At 40.6% G+C, this 24,810-nt stretch overlaps 2 protein-coding genes across 4 annotated transcripts; one reads left to right on the top strand and one right to left on the bottom strand.

Annotated features, from left to right (window-relative positions):
• The first annotated feature begins 187 nt into the window (after positions 1 to 187).
• On the top strand, positions 188 to 8,713 carry LOC134515454 (borealin-2-like). 3 transcript variants are annotated; one of them, XM_063334453.1, is made up of 10 exons: positions 188 to 454; positions 707 to 835; positions 1,839 to 1,885; positions 2,225 to 2,285; positions 2,959 to 3,026; positions 3,809 to 3,876; positions 5,181 to 5,279; positions 6,472 to 6,604; positions 6,865 to 6,951; positions 8,496 to 8,713. In XM_063334453.1, exons 1-10 carry the CDS (start codon positions 325 to 327, stop codon positions 8,529 to 8,531), a joined length of 858 nt encoding a protein of 285 aa, XP_063190523.1. In that variant the 5' UTR covers positions 188 to 324; the 3' UTR covers positions 8,532 to 8,713. The 3 variants fall into 3 exon arrangements, with proteins under 3 accessions (XP_063190523.1, XP_063190522.1, XP_063190520.1); XM_063334452.1 differs by lacking the exon at positions 8,496 to 8,713 and adding an exon at positions 7,730 to 8,485 and having other exon boundaries at positions 1,845 to 1,885; XM_063334450.1 differs by lacking the exon at positions 8,496 to 8,713 and adding an exon at positions 7,730 to 8,485.
• Positions 8,714 to 11,545: 2,832 nt separating this feature from the next.
• On the bottom strand, positions 11,546 to 24,338 carry DNAJA2 (DnaJ heat shock protein family (Hsp40) member A2). Its single transcript, XM_063334444.1, has 9 exons — positions 24,140 to 24,338; positions 21,245 to 21,304; positions 20,049 to 20,272; positions 17,323 to 17,403; positions 16,871 to 17,004; positions 14,966 to 15,162; positions 13,129 to 13,273; positions 12,828 to 12,955; positions 11,546 to 12,317 (listed from the first exon to the last, which is right to left on the bottom strand). The coding sequence occupies exons 1-9, from the start codon at positions 24,215 to 24,217 to the stop codon at positions 12,129 to 12,131; spliced, it is 1,236 nt and encodes a 411-aa protein (XP_063190514.1). The 5' UTR covers positions 24,218 to 24,338; the 3' UTR covers positions 11,546 to 12,128.
• Between the last annotated feature and the right edge of the window lie 472 nt (positions 24,339 to 24,810).

Below are 24,810 nucleotides of genomic sequence, written 5' to 3'. Positions count from 1 at the left end.
CAGGACGCGGGGCCCCAGCTATGTCCCCATCCCCGGGGACCCCCGATTCCCACCTCTCCGCTGCCCCGCACCTCCTTCCCGCCCTTTCTCCTCACAGGAGCGGCCGGGAGCCCCCGGGGGACCCTCCCCCCGCCCCGCCCACAGACCGCGCCCTCCCGGGACGCCCCGTCCCCTCACAGGTGGCGGCACCGCCCGCTCCCGCCGCCCCGCAGGGTGTGTCCGCCCGGGCCCGGCGGCGGAGGAGGAGGGAGGGAGAGAGAAGCCCCCGCTCTTACAAAAGCTTCCCGGGCGAGGAGCGGGCTTGTGTCCTGTGGGCTAGCAGCCATGTCGCTGAGGAAGCCCGCGGGCAAGCGGCGCAGCACCGACTCGGGCGTGGAGCCCGACCGCGGGGCCCTCTCTCAGGAGAAGAAGGATCAGCGCATCGCGCTCTTCCTCAGCGACTTCGACCAGCAGGGTAGGCCCAGGGGCGGCGACCCAAGGGGGTAGGGGGGGAGGCCAGCAGCTCCCGGGGAGGAGAGGCTCTGAGACGGGGGGGCCCCGGCGGGAGCCCCGCGATGGCGAGCGGTGGCCGCCGTTCCCCTCCCGCCGCTGGTCCCAGGCGCGGCCCCTGTGGCTGCCAGCCTGAGCCGCGTTTGCCCTTAGCGCGGCTGGTGGCGACCTGGGAAGGACTAACAGCTGTGGCAAAAGCCTGTTTTTTGTTTTAAAGCCAAGGAAAACATCCAGGAAATGAAGAAAGAGCTTGATTCGCTTTTGCAAACAGCCGAGAAGGCGCTTACGGTGGAGCTGCTGAAGATGCCGGTTGCCATCAGGAAAATGAAAAGAAAAGACTTGCTTAGTAAGTGTGCAGGGCCTTGTATTTGCCAGGGATGTGGACATCATTACAGCATGATGTACCCCTGACCACTGTGAGAAAATTTGGAAACTTGGTGACTTTTGTGAAAAAGTTTACTTTGCTGAATGTTTTAAGCTAGGCAGCAGTGGTATCGGAGCGCAGATGCTCAGCAAGCACCCTGTTCAAGTAGGCTGAGCTGTGTAACACAGGGTACAGAATTAGTAGGTAACACCGTATAGCGTCTGGAGCCTCCTTCTAGGTGTGCTCTAAGTCATCTTATTTAAAGCCTGAAGAGACAAGGAATAATCACAAGTCTGGTATTTTCTGTGTGTGAAAACTTAAATACTTCATTCCATGTGAATCTGTTCATCCTAGCCACAGAGATTATTTTGTCTTTCTGTTAATTTGAAGTCTTTTACTACCGAGCCTTTCTCAGCTATTCATTTACCGGTGATAAGCAAACAAGTTCAATTTTTAATCTCACATTTTTGCAGCAATCTAAGATGTGGTGTACAGGCAGCATCAGATATATATTCTGGTGAGAACTGATGTTTTTAGAATCTACCTTGCAGCTGGAAACTGCGGAGGCTGCACAAAGATCAAACTTAAAACTCTTGAAGAACTTGAGATTACAGTAAAGCCTTTGCTGAGTATGTATTTCAAAGTCTTTCTTGAAAACTTCTGCCTAAAAGCATTAGCTTTCAGGAGTGCAATGTATGGGGTTTTTCCTTCTCTGAATTCAGGTTATACACTGTGTGACTATGCTTAGTACCCTTTCAAAGATAAACATGCTGAAATGGCCTGAGATTTTCCCTGTTGTTTTGTAGGAGTGACTATCCTACAAGACTTTAATCTTGTTTAAATGCAACATATATGCTAGCTAAGCCTAACTATTTAAGCAGCTGTAATCATGAATTATATATTCAGGTTCATAGCCCTTAAGATAAGGACCTGCAGATAATAATTATGCAAGAAATAGCCTATAAACAAGCCATACCTTCTTGAGTTACAGATTTGCGAGGAGGAGAGGAAGTGGCTCTTGCTGCTGCGGTGGTAAGTGTGTGTCTTCAAATTTTATCATAGTTTACAGAATAGAATTCTTCTCTCCCTGCTGTAAACGCTTCAGACCAATGGTTTTGTTTGGCTGTCTGTTTAAATAGAAGACGATATGAAAAGGCCAGACAGCCAGCCATGGTGCAGTTATGAACATTACCTAAAGCTTTAGGGTCATCTGCAGGCAGAAATCCAGATGTTTCTGAAAAAAAATAAACTGGTGTTTAGCCAATCCCACTTCTCTCACTTGCTTTAGTTCACTGCCTTTTGTAGGATGATATACATTTACTGGGCAAAATCTGTTGACTTTTCCTTGTTGAATAAACATTTTTTTCTTAGACTGACTGCTCTCTAGAAGACGTACCAAATCCAAAACTGGTGAGGACCAACAGCAAAAAAGGCAAGTCAATCCATTAATATATAGCTTGGTTCTTAAACTTTCTTTTTTTTTTTAATTGGTTGAACTGAGCATTTGTAAAGTGAATGTTAAGCCTTCATGAAGGATACAAGAGGGAAAAGTGTAACTAGAAGTGTAACATACAGGTCCCGTCAGCGTTCAGCATGGAGGATCATGAACTATGCTACTGCTCAAGTACTTTAAAACATGAGATAAGAGTTCCTGCCATTTGGATTTATCACTGAAAATAGTGACAAGGGACAGATTTAAGCAACTTCTCAGTGCTTTATGGTATAGCAGAAACGCTAGGGAAGTCACCCCTGTTTTCTCATTGGTTCCCCTTTTGACCTCCTGCCCATTGAGGTTTGTAAGGAAAATACCATTTCTTCATACACCAAAATATGCAATAAGAAGGACACTACCACTGAAATGTAATTCTGTTTTGTCTGGGAGTTGAAGGGTTATCTAGTGTCTTTTAACTGTCCTGTGTGTCACAGCATCTGTGACGAACACACATAGTTTCCTTTGAACTCTGTTCCAGGCAAATGACCATCAGATAGCAGAACTGATACATCGCTGTCAGTGGGTAAATAGGCTTCAAACAAACCAGTCTGAAGTGGTGTTTTGTGCTTTTAATGATATTTTTATTTTTCTTGTCTTTCTAATATATTTCTAGTTAAGGTAACAACAATTGTTGAATATGAAGATGCCAAGCATATTCCTGCAACGAAAATATCTAAAAAAGTAAGTCTATTCTGAACAAACAAGATAAGGGTTTAATCAGTTCTGACCTGCTCAGAACCCTGCTAGATCCATGGCCGGGCAGGCCAATGGCCTGTGGTTTGTTTGAAAAATCAGCTGTCTTAAATTCAAGTCAAGCAAGGCTAAACTGTATAGTAAGTTAATTTCATAATGAAATATGGTGTCTGCACTTCTGATAACTCATTCACACAGACTTGCAAATACTCATTCTCTCTTGACTTGCTAATAAGTCTTGATGGTTTGAGGGACCATTTTTCTGTTGAAACTTAAAAAAAAAAATAAATCAACTTTATGTTTTAATACATTCTTTTCTGTATTTGAATTGTGCATCCTTGTCCACCTTGATCTCTAAACAAAATAGCACAGGTGTATTAATTTTACCACCTCCAGTCTGTGCAATGCAGTGCCTCAGCCAGACACTGAAGTATGTAGCAAGATGACAATAAAGACGAAAAGATTATATGCAGAGTTATGGGCATTAATTATAAGAGGGCTTACAAGTTGGAAGGATGTATATTAGAAAGGTGGTTGTTTGTACAGAATTTCAGTATGAAAAAAATATGTTTTTTGCATTATGTAACTCTTGTTTTGGAATGCATATTTGCCATTTTATGTATATGTAGAACTATATAAAAGGCAGCTCTATGGGGCTTAACTGTTCTTTATCAACAGGGTATTCTTACAGTATTGTTCCCTGGTGATATCTATCATTTTGCCTTAAAATGCCACTTCTTTTAACTGCAGTTTTACATATATACTTTCAGGTTTCCAAAACAAAGTCATTGGTTTCATTGGCCTCTGGTTTAAATAGCAAACTGAAGCCTCTTTCTAGGTAAGACTGACCTTTGATAGCTTATTTAACTCACCTGAACTTGTGAATGCTGAATAAAACTATTTTCAGATAAAGTTTGGAGGACAATATGGAAGAAATCTTTATCAAATGTATTCCTAACATCAACCAGATGCACTGTAGTGATGTGAACTTTGAACAAAAAAGCAGCCCTGGCTGATGAAGGGATGTTGTTGTATCTCTCTCACTGAATGGTGCACAGTTCTGGATCTATGTAATCAGTATAGGTTTCCAAACAACACTTCATGGAGAAGAGTATGTAAGGGAAAACATCTTTCTTGCTCTGTTAGGACTAATGAATTGCTCGGCAATAATTTTGCCTTCATACATAGCTGAAATGGAGGTGTCTTTAGCAGGAAAATGCACACTTGTAAAAACACCTTAGAACTACTTACAGTCATGGTGGACCAAATTCAAGTCTCACTATAAGATATAATGAATTAAAAAGTTGGTGGATATCTGCAGGAACGCTTTTTTGAGAAGCTCCTGCTATACCTACAGCTCCAGTGTGCCTACTTGTACCCACTGGCACTTATTTTGATATATTGAAATTGTCTTCAGAGGAATGCAATTTAAATGATGTATCAGTGTCTAATGTGCCTAAAAGAAACTTTAAAAAGTCTTAGCCATCTTAAATTGGGATTATAGAATTTTTGTCTCAACAAAATCAAACTATAGAAGGCTGCTTTACCTGGGGAAGTTTAACTTTTCAGTCTTTGAAGGTTGCTTTTATTCAAGTACAGGAACACTGGGATAAAAACACATGCCCTTATAGTATTCCCAAAATGCGTGTGTGAAAGGGGAGACAAGAGGAAAGAGTGAGGTAAACTTCTGTCATCAATACTTCTGTGAACTGAGTTAAAATCCAAAACTGGAAAAAGTTGTTCTCTGGATTCAGGTCAACCACCCAGGACAAATATCCTGAGAAGTCATCTAGAAAAATTAATTCCTGCTGAAAAAGAAACTTCCCAATAAATTCTTGCACACTCAAATCAAAAGCTGTGCATGTGCCCTTAATTATGCCCAACTTAGGTATTGCAGCCCTCTTATCTACTAACATGTATCATCCTTTCATTCCCCTATGGTGTTAGGTCCCATCATATCATGTCTACCTCAGCATGGCTTCTTCACATGTGTATGTACTACATCTGTCATGGACAACATTCTGTAATTCACCAGCTGTCTATCTTCATCCTAGCTAAAACTCTACTGTAGATGAGGAGGAAATAAAAAAAATAAAAAAAAAATTCCCAACAACTACACTTATTGTATTTTTTTTTTGTTAGGTCTGCTCACTCTTCTGTATGTGTGACTGAGGCCGTTAAGTCTCTTGCTTCTGATTGCAGTGCCACAAACCTCAAAGCCATGCCAAAGCTATCTAAAAGGTAAGGGGTTTTTGGCTTGTTCTTAATAAATAATTTTGTTAAATACCGAGATACTATATATCTACATTCATCACAATATAGATACTAATTTATCATCATTAATCTAGATTTAATAGATATTCACGATCTGCCACTAAATTTGGTAGTGGTGATGTGAACCAGTTGCACCTCCTGCTTTGATTGTGAGTGTTAACTTAGGTTGTCATTGAGGTCCAGGATTTGATGTCATAACTTAGCCAGTTAAAAAAAACCCAAAAAAAACAAACCAAAAAAACCCCCAACCAAACAACAGATTTAGAGTATAAATTCTACTCCCACCCACTGTAGTTTAAAGGTATAGCTTAGAGCTTAAACTAACTTTCAGAGCCCAAGCTCGATTTAAAATGTCACCAATACTGCTGTTCTTGTGGGTTTTTAAAAAAAAAAAAAAAAAAATCCAACCCAAAACCAAACGCCCAAAGAAGCCCAGCCAAATAAATTGACAATTTTTTTTACATATTCAACAGTTAAGGTTTTTGGTTAATATCTTTTGCCATATGTTACAGAGTTTGGTTTTGGCAGAAATCATCAGCTGAAGTGAGGGGGTGGAAAAACCCAAAAACTTAATTGGGTCGTGAAACTAGCAAGTGGCTTAATTTTTACCTTGGCCTGCTATAAGTTTTAGAGGCTTGTTTCCCTGCAGAAGATACCCAAATCTTACATTTGTGGAGTGGAATAAGAACAACTGTACCATGAAAGAAGCTTAGGAATTTTCTAAGACGTGCCCTGTGCCTCTGAAAGCCAGCAGCTTTGGTGTTTCTTGGTATCTCCCTCTAGCAGACAGACACAGCACACATCTTAAGTGCTGAGGCATGAAGTTTCATCTTTCCAAAACTATAAGCATTCACTGTTGATATTGGAGAGAGGACGTTCTTGTTACCGAGTGGTCCAAATGTCACCTTGCTCACTGGCCTGCAACACAGGCTTAGAAGGCTAATGCAGTGTTTCAGGGTCATAAAATGTCACCTAGTGGTGCTAGTAAATGCTGCTGCTGGTTGTATTTCCCGTAGTCTTCTGGCAGAACTGGAAAAACTTAAATATGACTGCCTTTCTATTAGGTATGTTTTCTACTACTTGCATTTGCTTCATGCCTGAAAACTTCCTGCAGAGCATAGGAAGTTAACCTCGGAGCAACACTTTTATTCTGTTCTAGTGCTGGACTACAGCAGCCTGTCTCAAGAACTCTACCTACCCGTGGAAGAGTTCAAGGCATGTTACTACGAAGTAAATCAGTACCCCAGCATAAAACTGTTCCGTTTGTAAACATTCCCCTGGCTGATGGACAGGTATCAAACTTTTGCTTGTTTTTTTTTTTTAAAAAAAAAATTAATCTTAGAGTAGGTGACAAACTGTGACTAGTGTGATAGTGATAGCTCTTGCTATTCCTAAATGAGTCGCTGATAAACAAAAGGAAAAATGGTTACTAAAGTTTTGCAGTGGAAAAAAACCCCACAAAATAAACAAAAAAAAAACCTGGCCATGCAAGTGAGAACTTTCAGAATAGTGGGATTTTTTTTATCTTAAAATGGTTTCTTTTCATATTTAGACACTTTGTACGGCTGGTGGAGACCTCCATAACATTGATGTGCAACTACTAAATCAAGATACAGTACAGCATATTCATAACTTGGTGGTAAGCTTAAACTAGTAGGCTTACTTCAGACACCTTATCTCAGGTTTTCATGTGAGAGACTGTTGTGAATGCAAATTCTAAGTGCTTTAACTCTTCTGAGGTTAAGCCTAAATTGGCTGTAGGAATAGGGTGGTGGGGGGGAGAACTGCTGCACACAGATAATGTGTAAAAGTAACTGCTCTTAAATAAGCATGTGCAGTTTGGCAGTGGGACAACAGAAGCATAAACTCTTCCTTCTAGATTGCTCTGGTGTATCTCCTGCCATGTGAGCAAACTGCCATTCTCTGCCTCATTCACAGAGGCTTAGAAAGCTTACAGCTAAGTTTCAATTCTTGTTATAATCTCCCTATTATTCTCTCTCCCTTGCCGAGTAGGAACTATACTCCTGTTATTCTCTGCTGCAGTTGAATAGTAACTGCCTTACCTTTGGTTCAGGGAAGTAAATTGTTTTTAAGTAGAATGAAGTTGAACAAAACTTTGTAGCACATAGTGGCTGACTTCTCTGAGAGTGCCTGGGCTTTTGGATGAAGTGATGTGCAGCACTAGAAATAGAAACATTAGTGAGTTTACAGTCTTGCAGGTATTTAGACTCGAACGCAGCTATATGAGTTAAACTAAAGGTCTGAAAACTGTTTTGTATGTGGTAACATGGACCTGCCTCTGTTGGTAGGGAATAGGGGAGTGCTTGCTCACAGGTTGCTTTAGCAACTGTGACTCTTTCTTCTTCCAAGTTCTGTTGGATAGCTTGAACTAACATGAATTTTTCCCCCCTCCTTAGAGCGAGCTGACTGTACTATGTGGAAAGGCATCAGCTAAACTGAGTTAATGGAACTGTCTTCTGACTAAAGAATTTTCATGACAGCTCTTGCTGCCTCTGAAGTCTTTACAGAATGCCTATAATGTCTTAATAAAGCTGTATACTGTCTAGTAAATGTTTTTTTATATAAAAGCTTACACTGTCATGTGTATTATTAAATTCTTGTTATCCCTGTGAAGGATACAAAAACAGAAGGACATAATTCTACTTTTCCAACTCTTTTTATAAAAAGGGCTTAGTTAACACCTCACCTCAGTATGCAGTAAAATGAACAGTACGAGACTGTATGTAGGAAGTAAGCTTTTAACTCTGATATTGTAAATAGGACTCTTTAAGGTGTGTGCAGTGGGGTTTTCTTGTATGTAATATTTATAAGTGTAGAGCTTTTTAATGGCATCCTTCCATGCATGCCACAAGCAGAATGTAGTGTTAGTTTTCCACTTATGTGTTGTCTTCCCAGTGTCAGTCTCCTTGCATCTAACTCTTAAAATTAAGCTGAAGTGCAAATTTTTAATTTCTCAAATAGCATTTTAAGGCATGTAGCTGTAGTTCTGTAGTGGCATATATGAATCTGACACTGGAATAAAACTTCATGTCTTGTGCTGTGACATGACAGTTATGTGCAAGGTAACGTGTAGTAACACAGACTTACTGTAACTTGTGGTGTCAACCCTATTTTTCTAGTACTTATGTACTCTTGTATGAAAGGCTTTTAACATCTTTCCAGGTGAAGATGCCAATGCAGCAGTCAAGTTTCAAATAAGGAAAAAAGAAAGCCTTCCAAGGCATGGCAGACAAAACTGATAAACAACATGAAGTTAAAACACTATCAAAAGTGGATTAAAACTACACTCTGATTTGGTAACCAAAAAATACAGGAATAATTGTCTCATTCAGATTATACATGAAATTTACAGAATGTTCATGAATAGTTAGTTCTGTAACTCAGTAGTTTAACCTCCATTAAATTGCTAAGAGTATCACATCAACGTGGTATAAGCTTTTGATTATTGCAGAAAAAGTGACATTTCAACATAAATGATTTAACTGCTTACTAAGGTAAGCAAAATTGAAATGCAGTATTGAAACCTGCAGTTTTTTGGAAAAGGTATAGTGTTAGGCATGCTTTGCAAGACAGGCCAACACACCTTTCTTGTGCATCTCACTTGGGGTTTGGGTATGGTGGTAGCCATATTACAAAAATAGTTGCTACTGTTTAATCCAGTCTACTCTTGTTAAAGTATTTTCTGAGTTGCAATTTAGAGATTAGCTTTTTTCTGTGACTAAAAGGCTGCTCCTAAGAGCTGGGAAAGTGTTTCTGGGCCCTGATGCAAATTCACAGGATATACACTGTAATGAAGCACAAGGACTCTTCAGTCAACTGAAGTCATTCTTATGAATTGTCACCAAGCTAGCAAGCCTCCAGAAGTCCCTTTATAGCTACAATGTTCTCTTTAAGTGTGCCAAGAGAGGCATACGATTAAATGCCCCACACCTCTTTTACAGTGATTGTTTTAACTTCATCCTTGCATGAGCCTAAGGCTAGTGCAGAAGGTTATGGGTTAATAACTACACTACAGTTTTCCTCTTACTTCCCAGTTAGAGGGCTGAGAAATAGCTGCATATTAACAGATTCATTTTTTTTCAAGCAGCGGTAATCTTTCTTCCAGTGATTAACTTCTTTTGAGAAGAACATAGGCTCGTCTTCTCTGTGAGCAAGAACCACACCACTCTCAGTACCTTGTGACTAAATATTCACTGTGAACACTGTGGTAAATTAAACACACTCAAAGGGACAGATAAGACTTTCCCTGGGAGTCAACTTTAGGTTAATTTTAGTCCCTCTATGTGCAGAAATAGATGTGTCACAAAATAAGCTAGACAAGACTTCCTGAGGGTTTTTTTTCCTTTCAGCTTTGAGGCCAATATTAAAGATATAGGAAAAGTGTCAACTAAAAAAATGGTTCTAATACAGTTCTGGTATGTGGTCATATTTTCTTCCTCCCCCAACATACAGAATATTCTGTTGTTTGTAATGCCACCTCTAACATCAGTACTTAACTTGCAGCTCTTTATTACTGAGAACACTGTAATGTTTATTTGATTATTCATAGGAAAGTCACATTAGCCCTGTTAAAGCATTAATATTATGTTAAATGTTGAACTCCATCAGTAAACTACTAAAGCACTAGTAACTGTAGTAGTGTATTACTTGCAACTTAAATATTGAAACCAAGGCAGTGTAGACTGTGAATTTATGCAAAGGTTTTCTATGCTACAACTTCGTAAAGCAGGAGATACATATAACAAGGGCAACTCTGACGAAGTCACCACTCACTGAAAGATGCTACTGTCAGGAACCTAAATGAACACAATCTCAGGACTGAAACAGAACTAGACTAACTTGCACTACAGCCACTGATCAACTTCCCCTCCACTTCAGCATGCTAGCATTGCTTTTTTGAGGGGGGATAGAAGAACGGATTCATGGTAACTTTTACCACCCCACCCCCATGAAAAAAGCAATTTTAAAGTAAGAAGATAAAAAAGTTTAGAGTACATCATCTGTTTTCCAAGGATTTAAGTCCTAAAGCTACTACTTAAAAGCAAAAGACAGGCATTTTAATTATTTAAGCATTTCAGGGTGGGACAACTGACTTCTTTGAAAATTAGTCAGAGAAAGGATCAGTATGTAACCACAGCTTCATGAAAACCAACTTGAACTTTTAATAAATGAAAATAAAGATTCACTAGATGAGAATGCCACAGTATAAGAAGTCAATACTGAAATACAGGTCAAACAGTATTTATTCTTACTTCAGTTTGAGAGTCTATAACAAGGATGTTCAGCAATACTCAAATGCCAATGCCTACCCAAGCACATGGAAACCCTTGGAGTTTGTCCATCCAACCTCACTGGTAAAGTATCAACAACTACCTCAGCAATAATTAAACAAGTCACACTTCAGATTTGTAAAGAAAAGTAGAGGCATCTTTCAACTTCCTGGCTTCAGCAGGGAGAGAAACCTCGCTATAGAGAAGCAGCATACCAACCAAGCCTCATGCACACTTCCTTAACATTGTAACAAAAAATGCTTAGATAACTAACTGCACCTGATAATTATTTAAGGTCACACTTCTGCTTTGTTGCTGTATTTTCACCAATTACAAGCATATAAAAAGGAACAGAACTGAAGCTGGAAAATTTAATGTCTTAATAGCTAAAACAGAAAGTGCAAACTACTGGAAAAGTAGTAAAACCATCTACATTTAGTATGTTTCCAGGTCAAAAATGTTTGTCTAGTACAATACCAATCTTAATTTCTTTACAAACTGTGTTAATGCAACCACAAGGTGCCAGGCATAGTATTCATTTTTATGAAGAACTTAAAAAAAAAAAAAGGAAGCATTTTGCTAGGAAGTCAGGCTGAATCAGGCTTTGGATTGGACTCCAAGCCTAAGAGAAAGGCACCATTATTTTGGGATTTAATCATCTTTATTTAAAAGGTTTTGTTATTTTCTGATTGAACTCAAATATCCTTGTGTTTTCTTCCTACAAAAGGGACATGGCTGCAGCCTTCCCCGTGCCCATTTAGTCATATCTCATTTTAAGAAAAAAACTTTAATACGTGGCACACCAAAGTTATTAACTGCAACCTAGTCTGAAAGCAGCTTCAGCCTCCCTGTGTTTATAAAGTGTCTACCATCTACATAGTCTCTTTCCTACACAGAATAGTTAAAGCCACTGGAAAAGTAAGAGTTACAAGGCAAAAGAAATATATTATACACCAACTGCTTTTATTTAATTTCAGAAACCGTTCACAAGATGGTAGAAAAAACTTACAACCACTTCTAATTTAGTCTTCCATTGTTCCCAGTCAGCTCTAAACCCATTATGTGCAAAGCCCATTTACCATGCATCTAGATGATAGATACAGGCTATGAAATTCTTTATTCTACTTGTAGCAGCTTATGCAGGTGCAGCCAAATACCAAGCCTCAGGACAAATTGTACACAAACTTTACAATGTAGAATTTGAATTTAAAATATGAAACTTAAAATCTACACAAAACTGGTAAAAATCAAGCACAGATACGAGGACAAACTTAAAACCCATGTGAAAAAGAGTCTCGTCTTCCTTTCAAGTGCTTTATTCTGCTACACAGTCAAAATGAAGATGTAAGCTTGTGGTTAGTTTAAATTACACTCTGTAGATACTATAGACCAATTTAAAAGTTACACATACAGCAATAGATGTCCATTGGTTCGTCTGGATTATGTATACAATCCAGCTGGATTGTTGAAAACAAGTCAGGCAAAATTTGAAAGAAAATCCTTGTGCAACTTTTTAGACAAAGGTTTACTGATGGGCACACTGTACCCCAGGTCCATGATGGCTGCTTTCTTCATCAGAACTATCATTATAAGCTTCACGTCTCTGGCCACCACCTGAACCACGAGTGGTATCAAATTCCTGAAGATCTACCTCTTCTGCATCACCAATTACATTGGGAAATTCTGGTCTAGCTGGCAGAAGATCTTCAAGTTCCTGCCCCAAAGAGAGAAGTGTATTCAGTACTGCATCTACAACTGCTAAATAAAGCAAGCAGTCTCCTACAACTTTAAGGCTCCCTCAGAGCAGGTTTGGTTTAGAAGTCTTAAGCTGATGTAAACTCTGAAGTGCATACTCATTTAAAAGTATCCAAAGTATTTGTATCAACGGGAAGACACCACTTAAAGAGAACCAACAGCTCTACATATCATCAACCAAAGGTGCAATCAGTAAATACAGTTGCACTCTGAAAACTTATCACACAGCAGCAGGAAGATTCTTCTTCCTCATCTGCCCAACATCTGCACAGCTCTTAAATACAGTTTCCATAAATTCATATTCCAGTGGGTATTTTCAAGTTACATGTTGCTCATAAACAACATTAAAAGAACAACTGTACTTGCATCTACATTTAAGCACTGAAAGCAAGCACGTGAGGTCAACACACACGCTTTGCATACACTGTCAAATAAGACCACCACATTTATGCTTGGAAAAACTACTTACTGAAAGCTTTTCTGGGCTAATCCAGTTATTTTCAGGAAACTGAACATCAAACTTAATGTAAAGATCCCCCTTCTCAAAAGGATTGCGGTACTGTGGCATTCCTTCACCTCTGACTACGCGAACACAACCTGTAATTCAAAGAGAGGTGAGCTGGAGAGTGCTACTTCAGAACAAATCTTTCTCTGTACAATTCTCTTCATTTCTCTAGCCCAGGTTCAGGTAACAGGACAACAATAATGGGACTAAGTGTTCAAGAATCACAAAAGCACAGTCAAAGAAGTCCTTACCAGTTCAAGCTTACCTGGTTCAATTACTTTTCCAGGAGGATATTTAACCACAATTTGACGTCCATCAAGGTGCTTAAATGTGAACTGAAATCCACACAGTGCTTCAACAAGTCCAATCTTGTGCGTCATATGCAAGTCATTCCCATCCCGCTGGAACACCTAAACAAAAACAGGAGATGCCTTTTCTAGGCCTACAATCACATCTCCACAAGACTCATTATTTAGAATTCATTATCTATTCTTAAAATTCAATGTCAGAGCAACAGCCTTTGTACAAAGTTAACTTGATTCTATTAATTCAAATAGCTTAACATGCTTGGAAAGTTTGTGCCTGATGGAAGTGTCATCTAAGATAAGGCAGGCCATACTATATACTATGATGTACAGTTCAAATTAAACCAGAACGCTCTTACCCCCAAGATCTTCTACACGTGCAACCAATACACAAAACTTAGGACAGTTTGACACTACTTCCCCTGCACTGGAGTACAAAAACCCCATCTTTATTTCTCAACATTTAACTAGTCATCACATATCTGCTTTGGCTAACTTTATTTACAGCAGGGCTTTGAGCAATTAGTCCACAGCTGTCATAATTGATCTTTAAGCCATATCACTCAGGATTCTTAAATCAGATTACATGTAAGCTTTATCCACTGGCAGAACCATGACTCCCACCTCAACGGAATTTTTAAGAACACTAAAAGCTTCACCAAAAGTCAGTCTAGTTTTGCTTACTAGGACACAAGGTACAGTATTTTTCAGAATTATTAATACGATAAAACTAAATGTAGTTCACTAGAAGACTAAGAGAGAAGTGGCATCCAACATCTGTAATTTGATTCCATCATGCACATCTGTTCTGTAAGCTCAGACTGTTTCTCCCTTATTGTAGTCAAAAAAAAAAAATCAACTGTGATGCGACATTTCAACCAGTATCACAGACTAAAGAAGAATGTGCAAAGAGCTATGCAAAACTGATTGACAAATTAGCAGTCCTTGACAGAGCTTTGAAAAGCTTACCTAATGTACCCAATTTTCAGATAACCAACATTATATTCTAAATATGTGACTGAAATTTAAATTTGTACCCAATGCTATTCTTTGTGTCACAACAGAACTTCCCACCACCACTACTCCATTCAACATTTTTTCCAGAGTATAACACACAAACTATTTCTTATTTCATCATAGTAATACCCGGCCTTTCTAAACAAAAGCATTAAAAAAAAAAAAGCAATCACCTCAACTCTGCCCTACAGGAATTTTAACACAGAAAGAAACAGATTGCAATATTTAATTCAAAAGTGCAACTCCAGAACACAGTAAGCATAAGCCCTAGCAAACTAGTATAAAATAATCATAGGCTTTTTTGTTCTGTTAAATGAATCGGTAACATCAGCATTCTGTGTTACATTTCCACAACCACAGTAGCATAGATAGAAAGCACCATCTGGGGACTTTAATAGGAGTTCCGTGCCATGTCACAAGACATTGAAAAAAAGCAGCACCTAGCATTTTATTAGTGTCACAAGCAAAGCAGATTGAAGTTAACATCCTGAATGGCTCTTCACTGCGTACCAAAGTCAGCCCGAGCTTACCTAAGAAAGCTACCTTTTATTAGCACTAGGAAGCACCAGAATCCACATGTCCTCTGGCTACAGACTTGCAAAGTTTTTTCTGGCTTACCACGAAAGACATGTTACTCGCTATAAATCTATTAAAAGCTATTCACCATCTCTCCCAGAGCTGCAACTATGTGAATTACTTTAAAATGAACGGCCATCTCTATCACTTAAATATTAAAGACTAAGGTAAAAGGCATTTAAAATACAAACTCAAAAGCATTACCTCATTCTCCTTTTCTTGGAGTAAGAGGACAATATCACCTGGTTCCACACCTGGAGCCTGATCTGCTTCTCCACTGAATGTAATTCTTTGCCCATGTTTCATGCCTTTGTCTACATGGACTTCAAGTATTTTTACCTCCTTGATCACCTTCTTCCCTTCACATTTTTTACAGCGGTCTTTTTCATTAATTACTTCACCTAAAGAAAGACAAATTTTGAGTTCACAGATTTCCTCTAATTCCACCTGATTCTGAAGGGAAACTATTTTAAAGTAGGCTGAAGAATACATGCAACACAACTACTGATTTAGATGTTGCTTTATAAATTCCTCACAAGAAGAAAGCCAAGCTCCATTTACCATAGCTGAAAGAGGAGGAGAGGAAAAAAAAAAAAAAAAAGATACACGTAACTTTCCAAGCTGTCTTATCAAGGATTTTGAAAGGCGAGGGTGCTTTACAGAAAGCAAAACAAGACTTTATCCGTAGCTTCTAGTGTTCCTTAAATCTTAATTTGACTCCAGTATCCTTACCACTCAACTTACTACTCTTAAAAAAAGAAAGCCTACTTCTCAATTCCTTGTTACACTGGAGGATGACAGCTATAAGAGAAAGGATGAAGCTAAAACCAAACTGAAGTGTCTCCCCTCCCTTAAAAGTCAGAATACAAATTTCAAACTATTTCAATGAATTTAGGAAGCTTAGTTCCACTTCTGTTAACAGGAGTGAAAAAAGGATTACTGAGTTCTGGTCACTGACAGCCACATTTTGCAGTATACCACCACAACCAAGTACTATGTAAATGCAGCCAGTAGAACTACAGAGTCTTGCATACAAATGAGGGGAAGATAGCTGGTGAAATCAGAATTTCATGCAAGAGTAATATATAGGTTTTCCCACAGAAAGGATCTAACATTTTCTGACGCATAAGGGATTTCACTTTACACACTGAAAATGAATAGTTTTTCACATTGTCTGTTGCCTCTAGCAAGGCAATTACTTCTCCCAGCAAACTGAAGGACGACTAGCCAAAACAGCTTTAATTCTCTGTTCTACATCATCTTTATTTTTCAAGTAAGCTATTGTCTTTGTATAGAGGCACCAAACTATTAGGCCACATCCACTGTACAATTTCAATATTTATTTCCAATACCGCTTTAAGTGCCACAAGCAGATGCACTTGGCTTAACACATTAAACTTGCCAGCTTAAACCACCTTTTTGTGAAACAAAGCGTAACATAATGATGCAGTTGAAACTGCTAAATATGTAGGTTAGGTATGTGAACTGTGAAAACAAGATGTTCACAGACAACATCATTTATGAAATGTTTTGACTAGTCACAAAATACAACTCTTTGTAATTTCTGAGTATTGTGAAGAACAAATCATCCACAAGATAACATTAGTACTCTGCAAATGGCAGATCTAAAAAGGAACTGCATGAAGTGCAGACCACGTGCTGAACTTGTTCCCCCCAAACACACACAATTCAGCAAAAAGCATCTTCTTGATTTGCAGAAGTTAAAACCCAACTTTAGGTTTCCATTTTTAACATAAACCTATCCTTGGACATTAGGAGACTGCAAAAGAGACAAAAAGCTCCTGAAACAACAAAATATTGTTTTTTACTTTAACACAAGAGTAATACCAATAAGTAATATTCACATCTAAGTGTTTTAAAAAAAATAATCAATCCCTACTGTTCAAGCTTCCAGGCTGCTTTTCAGCACATTAAACCCTGTAAATCTTGCTGCTGTTCTGAGTAAAGTGACTTCTTCACGTTGACATCAGATTGAGACCCAACCGACTGGATGGGAGCAAAACTGCCCTGGATAAGTTCCTCCTGAGATTTAACCAGGAGGTGGAATCCAACTAAATGCGTTTAGTAACACAGAATAGCTTGGCCTACCTTCTCCGTTGCAGTCAGAGCATACGGACTGCATCTGCTGAACCATGCCAGGAGCCAGCTGTCTGATCATGATACGTACACCTCTACCCCGGCAAGCATTACATTTCTGAACGGCTCCAGCCTTCCCTCCCTGCCTAGAATAGAAAGCACCGGTTGCATGAATGGCAAGTTTTTCAGAAACATATGACAAAAAAAAAAAAACCTACATCAGTAGGTTAACATGCCTAATTACACTGCCAATTATAATTAGGTTCTTTCCTCCCCGCTTCCCCCCAAACAAAGCCTTTGAATAGTTCCAGTTCCATCAACAGTATCATTCAAGTTCAACAATTTTCTAGTCTGAAAGCAGGCTCCAGAAAGTCAAATACTGATACAGATCTGACATAGGAGGTGCTTCATTACACTATACGCCAACAAAGCAAGTAGAGAACTCAAAAATATAAGCAACTTACCCATTACATGCACTACAAAGGACATTCTTGCTAAGTTGTAGTTTAGTTGTCTTTCCATTATACAGATCTTCTAAAGAGACTCTACAAAATAAAGCATTTCTCCTGGGTTATCATTTAACAACTTACTTTCCCCATGTAATTAAAATACTTGCCTAGGATAAATTAAAGAAAAACAGATCTTCGAAAAAAGACTAAATCTCCATTAAACTAAGATTTTAAAGCACCATTTTAGCTTTCACAAGGAGTCATTAAAAACTCTTCCACACATAAGAATATAAACATGTAATCCTGAACATAGTTTCAGAGAAAAGCTGTAATTTAATCAAAAGAAACCAGCTAGGATTGCTTGTGTTTCTCAACAAGGAACAAGCTGTTCTGGCATTTTAGGGTTTATTACATAGTCATAGATAATTAATTTTTTTTGGTTCTACCAGGCATGTGAGAGACAAACCTCTCTAGACAATCCTGACAATATTTATAGCATGCATACACAAGATTACATACAGAATACTTATAACTCTATTGGGCTTTCCACAAGAGATCACAGAATCACAAAATGGGAGGGGTTGTAAGGGACCTCTGGAGATCTTCTACTCCGACCTGCCCCCGCCAAAGCAGGTTCACCTAAAGCAGGTTGGACAGGATCACCTCCAGGCAGGTTTTGAGTATCTCCAGAGAAGGAGACTCCACAACCTCTCTGGGCAGCCTGTTCCAGCGCTCTGGCACACTCAAAGCAAAGCAGTTTTTCCTTTATGTTGAGATGGAATCTCCTGTATTCCAGTTTGTCCCTGTTGCCCCTTGTCCTGTCGCTGGGCACCACTGAAAAGAGTCTAGCTCCATCCTTTTGACACCTGCCCTTTAGATATTTATAAGCACTGATGAGATCCCCACTCAGTCTTCTCTTCTCCAAGCTAAGAGACCTTGGTCTCTCAGCCTTTCATCATAAGAGATGCTCCAGTCTGCTGATCATCTTCACAGCCCTCCACTGGACTCTCTCCAGTAATTCCTTGACTTTCTTGAACTGGGGAGCCCAGAACTGGACACAGTACTCCAGGTGTGGTCTCACCAGGGCAAAGTAGAGGGGGAGGATGACCTCCCTTGACCTGCTGGACACACTCTTTTTGATGTGCCCCAGGATACCATTGGTCTTCTTGGCCGCAAGGGCACATTGCTGGTTCATGGTCAACTTCCTGTCCACCAGGACTCCCAGGTCCTTCTCCACAGAGCTGCTTTCCAGCAGGTGAACCCCTAACCTGTACTGGTACATGGGGTTATTCCTCCCCAGGTGCAGGACCCTACACTTGCCTTTGTTGAACTTCATTAGGTTCCTCTCTGCCCAACTCTCTAGCCTGTCCAGGTCTCACTGAATAGCAGCACAGCCTTCTGGTGTATCAGCCACTCCTCACAGTTTTGGGAGGTACACTCTTTGCTTTGCTGAGGGTACACTACACCCTCTCACCCAGGTCACTGACAAACATTTTGAATAAGACTGGACCTAGTACCCCTGGGGAACACCACTAGATACAGGCCTCCAACTAGACTCCGCGCCACTGATCATAACTCTCTCAGCCCTGCCATTCAGCCTGTTCTCAATCCACCCCACTGTCCACTCATGTAACCCACACTTCCTAAGCTTCCCTATGAGGATGTTGTGGGAGACAGCGTCAAAAGCCTTGCTAAAGTCGACATAAACAACATCCACTGCTCTCCCTGCATCTAACCAGCCAGTCGTGCCATCATGGAAGGCTATTAGATCGGTCAAGCATGATTTCCCCTTGGTGAATCCATGTTGACAACTCCCAATAACAGTTTAGAGGGGAGGGGTTAGCGTGTCCCCAAGGCGACTTAATTCTTTAGACATGTTCATGTTCCAATCTTTTTTTTTTTTTAGAAGCTCTTGAATATACAGTCAAACTCCAATAACCTTCATATATTGATAAAGGTTTATGAACACATTTAGTATTTCTCCTAAAAGGGTTTGTTAGTGGCTTGAAATTTCAACTCAGGGTATTGAGAAAACGTTGCCTGGCATCAGTGTTTACAAATAACAATAAAACCAAAGCTAATTAATAATACAGCATGCAGTACTGGCTACCAAACTAAGAAAGCATGTAGACTTTACTAAGCATGGTTTAGCCAGCCACAGGAAAGATGCAGCTTAAGAACTTAGAAAGGACCTGCTCAGCAGCCAAAAAGCCAGTCATGCTGCAAGCAGAGATCTAAAAAACACAATTAGATGTGATATTCAAGCATGGCTTAAAAAACCCAAACAAACAAGAAACAAACCTGCCACACACACTTTTCCATTAATTATGCAGTTCAACTTTAGTTCCAGCTGGTATTATGCTATGAAGGCAAGTCAACTTAAGTCTTTCCAGAGCCTTAGTACCTCTGCTTCCCCAAGAATCCAGCTAATGAGCTGTTGAATGCTTTTTCAGATTAGAACTTCCAAACAGGTCATTATGGAGCAAAACCAAGGAAAATAATGCTAACAAAGTACATACAGGCTAATAAACAGGCAAAGCAAAGTATTAGGTAGTTTATAAGATTAACCAATCATGAAGAGTAACTCAAGATAACTGCCTTCTGGGCTACACATAGCTCTGAAAAGTAGATGCAGACTGCAGAATGTCTCAGCTGAGAAGCATATCAAGAATATAAACTAGCAGAGTCAAGTACTGATAAGGAAAGCTTGAAAGTACAAGTTACAGTATCAAGATACTCACTTGAGTGGATGCATCATATCTTCTCCTCTTCTTCTACCATTACGACTTCTACTCTGACCACCCATGAAATTGAACAATCCACCACCAAAGATATGGGAGAAAATATCGTCCATTCCACTGCTTCCACCGCTACCTTCTCGAAGACCCTGTTCTCCATATCTATCATATAACTCACGTTTCTCTGGATTTGACAATACTTCATAGGCAAAGCTTATTTCTTTGAACTAGAAGAGGAACAGAGTCAAAACAGTGCATGACAATTCAGAAATTCAAGGGAGCATTTTACTACTGTTTCTTGGCCAGCATGAACAACCAAGTAAGGAGCTACACAACAGCTTGTTCTAATATGCAAGACTTAACAGTCAGATTTGGGCATAGCTGTGTTACGTCTTATCATAAAATATGACATTTTATTGAAAAGCTTCACTGACTTTGTTCTTTACTGTGCCTAGCAAAAGACAGTTTTCTTACAAAGAAACAAAAAAAATCCTACCAAAGAAGAAAACCCCCAAGTATGCAATACTGCAGTAGCCAACAGGCAAAAAAAAAAAAAAATCCAGCTACATGCTAATGGCAAAGACTTCAAGATATCTTTAGGCACTTAAAATACACTAACAATTGAGCAACTTATTAAAATGCATATTAATGTGTTTGTCCTCAAAACAAGTGAATATATTTTCATAGTCATCTCTGCTCACCTCCAAGCAACCATTAGAACTTCAGTTCAGTTAAACGGAATCAGCTGAGTCAACTTAATTGACATTTTTTTAATTGCTATTAACATAATAAATCTACTTCAACCTTCCCACATATGCAATTTGTTTTATGCTGCAGCAGTTTCAAGAACCTCCACACGTATATTTTTCCACATTGGAAAAATTTGGAAAACTGACTCCACCTTTTTCAAATACCTATGTAGGTGACATGCCAGTTGACATCATTTCGGCAGATGAAGAGAGGCAGTTTTTCCCTCAGCGTTACTTTCTCAACCAATTTAACTCAGCCAACTGCTGCATTTATTCACAAGGTACACTCATAGATTTTGAGATTGGGAAGAAGTAGACAAGACAGGGTTCCCTCTCACAGTTATTATTTTTGAACAACTTGTAACAGCAAGCCTCCACCACATGTATTTAGTCCCTCAGATTCTACTGTAATATCAAACTTCAGGAATTAAAAAAAAAAAAAGGTCTTACTTTGTCCCCTGCATTTGGATTCTTATCAGGATGGTACTCCTTGGCCAGTTTTCTGTATGCCTAGTTGAAAGAGGTACAAAATTAGTTTAAAGTTTGATTAATCAGTTCTCTTCTGAGAAACTCAAGTGGTATCTTCAGGAAGAAAGGAAATCCTAAAAAAGCAAAGTGAGAAAATGAGTGTTTTGAAATTACTCATACATTGAAATGATGAAAAATTCTGACATTGCTATATGCATAAATTAACTACACTTGGATTTAAACACAACTATAGCACACAATAGCTAGAACTAGTTTTCCTGCTTATCTTCATTAACTTACAGGAAGAATCACATTGGACTTTCATTAAAATTACTTACTCTACAGAACTCACTCAAAACCTACAATATGAGCGTTTAAGTTTCAACCCATTTGTCTTTCACCTCAATCACAGCAACATATTAACAACAAAATGGCTGCCTCGGCTTCTCATTCACTCTATTGGTCATCCTCACAATAACCCTTTTATTCTTCCTTACCTATCAATAATGGAAGATTTCATCTCACTTTAAGTAAATGAGTTACATGTGCAGAAATTTACAGATTATTACTTTTATTTAACTTCATTGTTCTAAACCAGAATGAGGAATAAGTACAGCCATATCTCCAGAAGATTTTTTTCAGAATGCTTTTTTTTGACCAGTACTTTGACTTCCAGGATCATCACTTTTTCTACAGCAGTACTTGACCTGTTTTGCTTACACTTTAGACTATAAGCAAGTAATAGGACAGGCAGAGCCTTTTCCCCACAATTTGAGTTTTTGACAGTAAAGACCTCAACTCTTTGTCCACTCCACCTCAACCACTTCCCAGTAACAATTAGGGGACAGATATTAATAAATTACATGGTATGCAGTCTTTTTATTTTTTTAATTATACATCTAAAAAAAGCTACAGTAATGCAACTGCAAACAACTGAAATACTGGTTCTTAGAGTAGATTTTTCAAAAGCTCCGTTTCTGTAGAACTGAGGACCTAAACTAACTCTTTAGAACTACAATGTTAAGAGAACTTTATAGCTTCACACACAAAGCTTTACAGACACCACAACTTTATATTTTGTACTAGGACAAGTAAGATTTCTTTTTTTGTATCTGCAGAGGTATTTCTCTTTACTGATTATCTTTAAATACTCCGTATTTCTGCATGCAATCAAGAAATAAAGTTTGATAAAGAACTAATGAAACAAAAATGGAACACTGATATTACACGCCAAATATTCTAAACCACAGGAAGAAGAAAAAACCTTGGTCTTACAGGATGAATTACCCATCAGTAACAAACCATAATCTTCCACAAACCTACATATTCTGTAATAATAAAGGATTTTCTCCACATATTTTAAGGAGTCTAGCCAAGAAAAAAAGCAGACAGAACACTAAACTGAAAACCTACATAGCATTATCTAATCAGAAAAAAATGAGCTTGCCTGGTGATCTTTAAAAAGAGAGCCCTCATGTCTTTGCTGATAAGAGCATTCCAGTTTAGAGCAATTCTTAATATTACCTATGATCCAAAAGGAAGCTGCCATTCTTTATTTAATCAGAATCAAGGTCTACGCTGGTACCATATTATAATTTCAATAAAAGTTAATTTAAGTAATCAGTGTTAAAGCCTCTTCTCTCAGCACCTTTTGACTAAGCTACTACCTATTTGTTTTCATTTTCCTAAACTACTACAAAGGTTAAAATATCAGATGAATAAAGCATCCACGTGACCTCTCAGTGACAATAAGATATAGATGAATTTCTTGCTGTTGCAGGCAGTTGGAAACTTCACATTCCATGACAAGTCTAATCCATAGCAACTAATATTGAGCAGCCCATGTTATCTGAGTGGAAACTGCTGTCTGTCTTTCATTCTCGCAGGACATAGATACCTTGAAAAGAATTCAGTAAGGAAAAAAAAATGCTACTTGATTGCGTTCAGTATACAGCACTATCTTCTCACCGCATGCCTTCCACCTCTAACACTATTTCAACACTGCAATTGCCTATCCCTGCACAAATTAGGCTACCACATGCATGATGGGTAACGCATAGTTGTTAATACCAGCACCACCCATCAGCGGAAGCAGGTCACTGCTAGTAAACTGTCTAGTTAATTATCCTCCCTCACGTGTAAGTGGTCATCAAGTCCTTTTACAAAAAAAGTGGTTTACAGGCTACAGGATGAAATGGCTGTAGCGAACTGTTACACCGATGACCGGGCTCCAAGTTTTCACCTCGTTTCTTTGTTTACCTTACCTTGTCGCTTTCGGCCTGGGAGGGGTCAAATATGTGAGGAAAACGAACCCTTACTAAGGCCTACACGTGGGGCGGACAATGGCACCAGTTAGAATCTACTGGTCCGTCACGAGGATTTTTTTCACCCAAAAAGCCTTTCATCGGCGGCGCATACGGCTCTGCCGCGCGGGAGGGACGCGACGCTGCGGGGGCGAGACGAGCAGAGTCCCTGCGCCGCCGGGCCGGGCACACGGGGAGCACGGCCGGGCCCCGCTGCTGTTCCCTCCACCCGCCGCCCCCCTGGGCGCTACCCACGGCCTACCCCGCTCCCTCGGCGCCTGCCCGCAAGCCAGGCCCCAGCGGCCCCGCGGCGCGGCCTACCCCGGCGGGCTGAGGCGGCACCGGGCGGCCGGCGCCGCGCCCTCCCCCCCCCGCAGGCCTCAGTCGCGCGGGCCGCCGCCTTCAGACCACGCTCCCCGCGGCCTTACCCTCGGCTCCGCTCCCCCTGCCGGCCCTGAAACCGACCGCCCCCCGCCTCAGCCGCTCCGCAAGGCCGAGGCTGGCGCCCGCCTCCCCACCCCACCGCGCTGCTGCCCAGTCTCCCCGGGCGCCGGCCGCCGCCCCTGCCCCGCACCTTCTTGAGCTCGTTGTCGGAGGCCCCGGGCGGCACCCCCAGGATGTCGTAGAGCTTCGTGTCGGCCACATTCGCCATGGCGGCAGCGGGTGGCGGGCACAGGCCGGAACAGGCCGAGGGGCGGCGAGGGCGAGACCGGGAGCAGGACGAAAGCCGCCGCAACGTCACACGCAAGACGCCCCCGCGTCACCACGCCGCGACGCGGGAGGAGCTGGCCCGCCCCCTTCGCCCTTCGGCGGGCGCGGCCCCGCCCCCTCGGCCCACTTCGGGCGCCTGACCCAGTTCCCGCGCGGCGCGGCAGGGGGCGCTCGCGCCGTAACCGCCGCGCGCGGAGGCGGGAAGGGGCTGAGGGAAGGGGATGGCGATGGCGGCGGGGCTGAGGCAGGGACTGTCTGTCCCGAGTAGGGGCGATGTATGAACCAGCGTTGCGGCTGAGGGGCACTGCACATGACAGCCGTATCTTCAGCTTTCCCCCATGTCATTTCGGGGCCTGGGCCTTGTGTGTGCACTTCCCGGGAGCCCTCCGGCTGGCACCATTTCTCCTGATCTCTGAAGTATGTAACTGAAGTTTATGGGGCAAGGGGCACCCGTGCACCAACCTGCTGCCCTAACCTCAGGAACCAATGTATTTTTCTTCAGGAATGTAGTGCTAAAGCTACAGTAGTTATGAA

Source organism: Chroicocephalus ridibundus, chromosome 4 (assembly GCF_963924245.1).
Source record: "Chroicocephalus ridibundus chromosome 4, bChrRid1.1, whole genome shotgun sequence".
Classification (NCBI taxonomy): domain Eukaryota; kingdom Metazoa; phylum Chordata; class Aves; order Charadriiformes; family Laridae; genus Chroicocephalus; species Chroicocephalus ridibundus.
The sequence above is the reverse complement of the archived record's forward strand: the minus strand, read 5'-3'. Positions and strand labels throughout refer to the sequence as shown.

What these genes read in the sequence shown, in the direction of transcription:
- LOC134515454 (XM_063334450.1), top strand. Translation starts at nt 325, where the DNA reads ATGTCGCTGAGGAAGCCCGCGGGCAAGCGGCGCAGCACCGACTCGGGC. An exon ending in TGGCTCTTGCTGCTGCGGTG is followed by an intron (nt 1,886 to 2,224) that starts GTAAGTGTGTGT and finishes TTTTTTTCTTAG; the next exon opens with ACTGACTGCTCTCTAGAAGA. An exon ending in ATGCCAAAGCTATCTAAAAG is followed by an intron (nt 5,280 to 6,471) that starts GTAAGGGGTTTT and finishes ATTCTGTTCTAG; the next exon opens with TGCTGGACTACAGCAGCCTG.
- DNAJA2 (XM_063334444.1), bottom strand. Translation starts at nt 24,217, where the DNA reads ATGGCGAATGTGGCCGACACGAAGCTCTACGACATCCTGGGGGTGCCG. An exon ending in CCGACAACGAGCTCAAGAAG is followed by an intron (nt 21,305 to 24,139) that starts GTGCGGGGCAGG and finishes TCTTTCAACTAG; the next exon opens with GCATACAGAAAACTGGCCAA. An exon ending in ATCCAAATGCAGGGGACAAA is followed by an intron (nt 20,273 to 21,244) that starts GTAAGACCTTTT and finishes TTCCTCTTCTAG; the next exon opens with TTCAAAGAAATAAGCTTTGC.